Source organism: Agelaius phoeniceus, chromosome 2 (genome assembly GCF_051311805.1).
Source record: "Agelaius phoeniceus isolate bAgePho1 chromosome 2, bAgePho1.hap1, whole genome shotgun sequence".
In the NCBI taxonomy this organism is placed as follows: domain Eukaryota; kingdom Metazoa; phylum Chordata; class Aves; order Passeriformes; family Icteridae; genus Agelaius; species Agelaius phoeniceus.
In genome coordinates, this window is record NC_135266.1 from 114,970,222 (window position 1) to 114,978,503 (window position 8,282).

The 8,282-nt window shown below is 40.1% G+C and overlaps 1 protein-coding gene across 5 annotated transcripts in view; it reads right to left on the minus strand.

Moving 5' to 3' along the window:
• Positions 1 to 8,215, minus strand: part of ARL13B (ARF like GTPase 13B) — a 33,518-nt gene extending 25,303 nt beyond the window's left edge. For 3 of the 5 annotated variants that reach the window (XM_054654757.2, XM_054654758.2, XM_077174596.1), the window contains exons 1-4: positions 7,946 to 8,215; positions 5,412 to 5,584; positions 3,922 to 3,992; positions 1,850 to 2,099 (exon numbers count right to left, since the gene is read on the minus strand). In XM_054654757.2, coding sequence (XP_054510732.1) covers positions 1,850 to 2,099; positions 3,922 to 3,992; positions 5,412 to 5,470 — 380 coding nt within the window. In that variant the 5' untranslated portion in view covers positions 5,471 to 5,584; positions 7,946 to 8,215. Of the gene's footprint in view, positions 1 to 1,849; positions 2,100 to 3,921; positions 3,993 to 5,411; positions 5,585 to 7,945 lie in introns of those variants that run through there. The other 2 variants (XM_054654756.2, XM_077174597.1) reach the window with 2 other exon arrangements.
• Between the last annotated feature and the right edge of the window lie 67 nt (positions 8,216 to 8,282).

The following is an 8,282-nucleotide window of genomic DNA, read 5'->3' on the forward strand; positions in this document are numbered from 1 at the left end:
ACTTGTATATAAGTTTTGAGGATGCTGCCAGAAGAATTTACCCATAAACACTAATAAAGTGATAACACTGAACAGTAAAAAATCCCAAATGACAAGTTTAACATCTCCAAGTAATCTATACCAAGAGACAGTAAAAGACAATACTATCACATTTGAGGAAAATTGTCTTAAAATGATTCTGTGACACCTCCATGGGCAGCAATAAATAACAACATGGGAGAGCAGCAATTAAATTTGTAGAAAACATCACACTGAACATCAGATTTCTCATATTCCCATATTTCTGTAAGATAAGAGAATTTAGCAGCAATTTTATGTCCACATTGTGCAATTCAGCCTATTCTGCATGGATTAAAATGCACCAATTAAAAAATGTAGCAAAATATTAGGGAACTTCTTGCTACATGGGTAGCAAGTATCTCATTTAAAAAAGCCAAAAAGAACAAAACCAAAAAGCCCACAAACAGAATCTGAGCATTAAAATTAATATTTAAAAAGACTAACTTTCAGCATAAATTTGGAAATCTGACAATACAGGAAACAATTCTTCACTCAAGAGGCAGGGTCACACAGGAGCATAAACCAAAGAACTACTGGATCCCTCCACAGAACTGGGACACTGAAAAGCAAAATCTGATCAAAGGCTTTCAGTTTAATCTAATAAAAGGTAATAACATCAACAAACTTGGTTTAGTCACCATTAGAGCAATTAATAAATACACTCTACCTTCTGATTAGCTACTGATAGGGATCAAAAAGCAGTATCAAGATCCATGGAAGTGAGTGAGTTCTCTGCAGGTCCAGTCAGCCACACAAATATCATTATCGGATTATAGAGAATTCTACCCAAAAAAAAAACCCAACAAAACCAAAACACAACCCCAAACCCCCCATAAAATTGTATTTAATTAAAAAACACAGCACAGCTTTCCACAGTCGCAGCTGCATTTTCATTTGAATTAAACTAAGCTGGCTTTATTGCCTTGCCTGTGCCAGTAACGTGCAGAGCAATGAAAGGTAAAATCTAATCTATTTTCAACATATACACCATTACTTTGCTGAACTACCCTCCACTTCATCAACACAATTAGCCAGGCTCAGCTTCAAACCAGCAGAGCATCACTATTTCTTAAAAATAAGAGGTCTTTCCTCTTACCTGTACACATTCATTATGATAGTACAGGGATGTTGTGCAATTTATGCATTATGGAGGTCTTATGCTCACCAGACATAAAGATACTGACTTGACAAACCATTTTAAACTTTCAGAGTTTATTTTTTAACTTCAAAAGCTTATTTGTTACCAGATATTTTTGGTGTGGAATTTAAAAAAATATGTTCTTTCCAATATTTTTACAAACCTTATTAAACAGAGAAAAAGCAGGTGCCCAAAATAATTAAAGCAAGCCTCCTTTAATGAGATTTTGTTGATCATATATCAGCAGAACCATGTGTTAAGTAAATAAGACATTTATTGCTGAGAGGTCACCCTATTGCTGAGTATAATCAACCATTTACATTTAATTAATTAATGTAGGCATAAGTAGCAACAATATTTTTGCATCATGTTGCCATGTGAAATTTGTAAAGCCTTTTAACCTAGTATTTCAAGTAATATTAGAATTTTAAAGCATTAAAAAATCCCACCTTGTTATTTTTCCATGGCTAATGAAAGAGGAGAGAAATAAATATCCCTGAGAAGGATTAAATAAAACATAAAAGCGTAAAACTAATTGTAATATTGCTTACTGCTAACATTACAGCAGTATTAGATACAACAGAAATAGTTCTTTAGGTCTAATTTCACCCAATTTCAGATTATTAGGAGAACATTTATTATACTACTTACACTAACACAGGTTTTCCTGATATCTTAGGGCTTTTTAACACTTCTGTCATGGCTTGTTTTGTTTCTTCCATTCTTTCAATGTCACTGGAATCCACCACAAATATGACACCGTAGGACTCAGCATAATAATTCCTCCAGATATTCCGGATTCGTTTTCCACCTCCTAAATCAAAGATGGTGACTTCAAAGCGTCCCTGTTTAAGATTAATTTTGGAAAACCCAACTGTTGGAGCCACATCTTCAGGAGACTCTGTCAAAGAAGAAAGCCTTCAGTTTAAAGAGGATTTTATAGTGGGATTTGTGTAGTAGCAAAATTCACATTTTAAAAACACAGAGCAAAGACTCCTTGTTAAATATTGCTGACCACATTTTTGCTTACATGAAGATTTCCCCTCTCCTCAGGGAATTTTAAATTAACTAGTCTCTCAGCTAGTTACTTTACATTTATTTAGTTAGGAGCACTGGGGGAGTGGGAAGGAGGGAGAAAAGAGAGGGGCCCAAAAGGCAGATTTTAATATTTCACACCACAGTTCCATTGCAGTGGCGCTTACTGTACTGCATTTTCACTTCCACTCATTTCCATTGTAGTAATTCAATTTTGAGAAGGAAAGCAACCAAACCAGTTAATGCACTATGACCTGGGAACCCTTGTGCTCTGCCAAATTTATATTTTATCCTTCATGGCTGCCAAAACAGCTTCAGAAGTTCAAACCAAGGGCTGAGACGAAATGACTGAAACCATCTTCTTCTGAGATGTAAATGATTTGATTCCCTTTATTCAAAGTCAGGTTTTAGCCTTTGTTTGCTAATTTTTAATTGCTGCTTTTTTCTAATTTGCCATGCAATATGCTAAAAAATGACAGATTTCTGTTTAATACTTTTGCCTGCTGTCTCCCTTTCCTGAGGGCAAAGAAAGCCTGGACTCATCTCACACCACTAAGCTGTGCCTGCAGGGCTGAGATAATTGCATCTCTCTTTTATGCACCTGGGGAGCACAAGGCAGGACAAACATGGAAAATTCAGCTTGTTGACAAGAAAAAAATGAAGGTCTGGCTAAAAGCATTGAGCTCTGAAGAGCAGTGCAGAAACTGAATCCCCACCAGCCTTCTGCTCCTACCCTTAAGACAGCCAAGATCAGCATTCAGGACATTTAAGCCCTGGGGAACACTCAAGGAAATCAGAACTATCTTTTCCTTGAGTTTCCCTTTAGAAATATGCATCTTTATCTCACTTTTTTTCCCCCTGAAAAATAGGAATTTTAGAAATAACTGTTATATTCAGAGGGTAAAGACAGTAAAGGTGGTTTTCAAATAGAATGGAAGGCTAAATTATGAAATACTCCTGTTTTTAGGGCAAAGATGGAGGAATAGGAGAGAATACTCATGATTTTATTTGGGCCTTAGCAAGTCTGTGAACTTACATAACACAAGTAAACAAACTCGAGGTGGAGTCTCCAAGTCTGCCAAAACACTACTAAGTAAACTCTTGTTCTTGCACAAGATGAAAGTTATTTAGAAAGACAATCCCACAAGTGGAGGAAAAACAAATACAGAATTTTTGTTTTCATAAGTTTTATCTCAAATTATATCCTGCTTGCATGTGCCAGGGCAAAGTACCCTTCAAAATCAAGTGGTGTCTTAGTGGCAATTTTATTTATCATCATTTTTTGATTATAAATCATGATAAAAAATATGTAACACTAGAACCATCCTTAATGTTACACATAACAATTCCCTTCTTTTAGACCTTACATATACTCACAACACTGATTTTTATATAAAGTTTACTGCTGTATGCACATTACTGGAATGGTCACCTGAAAGCAACTTCAGCACATGCACACGAGGAAAAAAAGAGAAAAAAATCAAGTCCAATGACTGTATTGTCCACTGTAGAGTTTTTATTAAAATGTGATATATGGTATTTGGATGGTACAACCACCAACATTTTCTTTCAACAAGATGGGAGGGAGAGATACATTAAGAGATGAAGCAATATTTTCAGATTTAAATGACAGAGAATTAGGAATGATATTCTCAGTGCTTCATTTGAATGATAAATCAATCACTTACCTCCTTGAATTCCTCGGACTGTAGCAGTTTTCCCAGCATTATCAAGACCCACCATTATTAGTGTCACCTTCCTCCATAAGGAGAAAAGAAAACAGATATTTAATTCTTTTTTCCTCTAGCTACACACCATTCACTCTATTTTTTTAAACACATGCACAGCAAATTTACCATCAAATAACAGAAAAAGAGGTTTCGAAATACCAAGGCACCGTTACTATTGTGTGTCTGGTGTTTAATATGTCCAATCATCTGATTAGACAGAACAGCAGAAGAAGGGAGGAAATGAAAAGTCTCCTGTCATGGTCTAAGTTTCATGTGAGACAATGATTCTGCTTTCAACTGATACTTGCCTGCTGCAATTTAATTTCACAGTACAGGTAAAGTTTATTTGGTGTGGTCATGGTCCCTTTAGCAATTTCTGTAATTGCAGTTCCATTCCCCTGTATTTTTACCATCTCTCTGCCTCAGAGTTCTTCCTGTATTAGATAATTATTTTTGTCTCCATCAGTGTGTCTGAACAACACCTGTGTTGTGCTGGAAATATGTGGGACTTACCATGCCTTTGTTTCTAGACTGTAAATGTGCAAACCAGTGGTGCTAGGAATGCACAATTTATTAGCAAACACAGGTTAATATTTTCTCAGGACAGGATTTTAAAAGGCACAGGAAAACCATATTTATGTGTGTATACCTCAGTTCTTCCTCCTGTTCACAAAGACTCAGTGATCAAATCAATTTGCTCAATTTTATGCTCTTATTTGCAGACTTAAAAATGTAATACTATCAAACATGAAGTATAATACAAGTTCGTTCAGAAGAGCAAGAAACCTCTGAGAAAAGAAGCCAAAAATTAAATTATACTTTAGAATCTCAAAATGCAGAAGCTGGAAGAGTGAGGCAAAAACCAAACAAACTTTACTTTGAGCAGCTTAGAAGCTTTCTGTGATGGAGTGACCAGAGCAGAGGACAAAGGAAGGATTACAGATATAATTTATCATGACCTCTGTCCAAATTGGAGAGAGGGGTTTAGTGGGTGGAGTAGCAGGTAGATAAGGAACTGCTGGGACACTCACAGCCCAAGGGTAGTGGTGACAGCTCGGGGTCCCAGTGGACACCAGCGAGCAGCAGTGCCCCTCAGAGGTCCATACTGGCACCAGTGCTATTGAACATCTCCATTAATGAGACAGAAAAGGTGCTGAGGGCATCCTCAGCAAGTTTGCAGGTGAGTGGTGAGGCTGACACACCTGAAGGATGGGAAGCCACCCAGAGGGAACTGCACAAGCTCAAGAAGTGTCCCATGGGAATATCAGGAGCTTTATTAAGATCAAGTACAAGGTGCTGGGTCAGGGTATCAGCACATGGAGAAGAGCCCTGGGGAGAAAGAACTTGGGGGTGCTGGTGGGTGAGAGGCTGGACATGATCAAATATGAAACAATGAATAAAACACAGTTTGGGAAGGTGAGAAATGTAAAATACTCTCCCATGTTTACCTGACAGGTTCCCTCCACCGTTTCAACCAGTTGCAGCAATTGGCCATTAGATTGAACATCCCTCTTCACCAGCCATCCAGAGCCACCAACGCTGCAGGGATGATGTGGGCGGGCCAGAGCAACCCAAGGAGACTGGCAGAGAGACTTCAGAGCCAAGGTCTTTCTTGTCACTCCTAGAAAGAAAAAAAAGGGATAAAAAACCATTAGTTAGGCACTCTGTAGAAAAAAGGCAGCAGCCTCCTGCTCAGTGTGTTATGTTCAGTCTTGTTATCTTTCCCTTTTCCATCCTCACACACTTCATCCACCCCCCTCTTACAGATCTGGGCAGCCACCACACACTGCTTATCCCAAATAATAATGCCAGGCCACAGCACAGAAGGAAACTTGGAGGCTAGAGGAACAGACACATCCAGCTACAAGATTTCAGTGCTTGTCTCACCAAAAGTGCCACAGCCCTGCTGATTGACAGAGAATAAGGGCCAATTTCAAGCATGAATAAAACTTACAAGAATATAACAGGATAAAGCTTTAAAAGCAAACAAAGAACATCCCTGCTAAGTGTATTCATTTAAATGTCAATTTTTTATGCACAAAAAGGTCCCAGAGCAAGGAAGCTGGGGCTCTCTAGTGAGTATTTTGAGGAACTGGCAATGATATCTAGTAAATGTCTCTAATTTAAATAGAAGTACCAAGTACTTCCATCATTCCACAATCCCACTTTTCCACTCTTCAAGCAGAAAGAAACAGAATATTCCTCTTTTTGAGAATTATCATAGCAGGTCTCCTAAAGCTTGTATCTCAAAATTCCCTTCATATTTTAAATTATAGCTACCCTCAAACTAAGGCAATTTTAAATGATGGCAAAAAGTGAATAATTAAAGATCATAGCAATCCTGATCAACTGTGAGGGCTTAGATAATTTATAGAGGTAGGAACTGAACTCCTCCTGATCTTATGAAGCTCATTTTCAAGGATGCCTTTGCATGGGTCTGCTGTCATTCAGTGTCAAGAACAGGTCAGGTTTCATCAAAGCAGAGACAACAGCTACTCTTTAAACATTTATATTCCATTATCCTCAAGAACCTGAGAATAGCTTCTCCATGGGAGAGCTGAGTATATGAAGAGTAGAGAAGTTCCTAAAAAGAGCAAGATGATTAAAACTGTTTCAAGTATTAAAATCAAGCTCTGAAGAATACAAAATCTTAAAAAAAAAAAAGCCTACATGCAGTGGGCTGTGGTGCCCTCAACCCACGAGCAAGTCTGAACAAAGCTCACTTTGACAACAGAGCCACACAAATTTTTAGAAAGCAAAATGTAACAGCTCAGTGAACAAAATGTGCCATTGTAGTTGTATCCAATGACATAAATGTAACATTTTCGGTGCCTGAGCACTTCCACAGAGCAATTCCCATCCCATTATATAAAGACTATCTTTGCAAACTGTCACAAAATTGCTCTTGAGCCTATATATGGCCCAGAGCATTCAGATGGGATTCATGACATGAACAGAACTTATTCAAGAGCGAAAAGCAGAGAGCAGCTAAGCCCTAGCACAAGAATCTTGTTTAAATACAAAACCATAAAAGGGGGTGGGCAGGAATTGACAAATTAGAGAAAAAATTGCAGAAACAAACCACTCTAGGGGGAAAGGACATTTAACACTGCTGAAAATGTTATGGTAGGGAGGCAAATCCCATTCTACTATGCCAGTTTGAAGAGACTGGATCTCTGAAATATGTATAGAGCATGTCAGGTGTTTTATAGGGTGCACTAACAACATCCCAAACCTGTTCCAGATATTACATCTGTCAGCTTGCTGAGATCAAACAAAACCAACAAGCTCAAAAACCTGTCAAACTTATCAGTGAAGCCTGCACATCATTCAGTAGAGTACATTTAGTACATCACCTTCACTAGAGGCTTTTACAATACAGAATTTATTTCAGCCACATCAAGCTTTCACGTTCTTGGAAACACAGCTAAACAAATCACTTAGAAATGACCCTCCTCACACAATTTAATTATTTAACTTCCTGCTATAATGTTTCTTGTCTGACTGTCAATTATAAGTGCACTTTACTGTGTTTTATTTTGATATAATGTATCTAACAGAGTGACTGAACAGGAAAGCAGGCATATTCAGCAATAATTTGTGAACGCCATCCTCTCTGCCAGAATTGTAGCTGAGAGCTAAATGAGGTGCAACAACTGTGACGTCCTGAAAGCCCGAGGCACTCAAATCTTTGTGCGGAAAAGCTTTAGGACCACCATATTTCCTGTAAAGAGTTGTGACTGCACGTCCAGCAGTTCAAGAGAGCATCTGCACTTTCCGGCCACGTTCCCAACTTTCTTTTCCAATTTCCAAGAGAGCAGCAACTCAAAAACCCCGCACGTGTCCCTTGCTCCTCTCTCCCACTGTGGCAGGACTTTTTCAGTTTATAAGCACAACGCTTTTTACAAAACCCGCTCTCTGAGAAGGACAGAGCCAGCCCTCAGGCTGCCGAGCCCCCCGGGCCCTTCCCCGCCCCGCTCACCGCTGCCTCCGCCGAGGCCCCGCAGCTCAATGGCTGCGCGCGGCCCGGAGCGTTCCACCACGCTCGGTCCGGCCCCGCCACGGCGGCGGCGGCCGGTGGGAACCGGCGTGAGCTCCGGGCTGCGCTGGGCCGCTCCCGGTCAGCTCCGGGCTGCGCTGGGCCGCTCCCGGCGAGGCGCTGCTCAGGCGGGGCCGCGCCGGGAGCTCGGCGGCCGCGGGGACGCCGCACCGATCCCGTCACCCCGGGAGACAGCCGACGGCGGCCGGCACCGGACACACCTCATAGCGCGCACGCAGACGCCAGGAGGCGGTGCCGCCGCCGACCAATAGGAACGGGA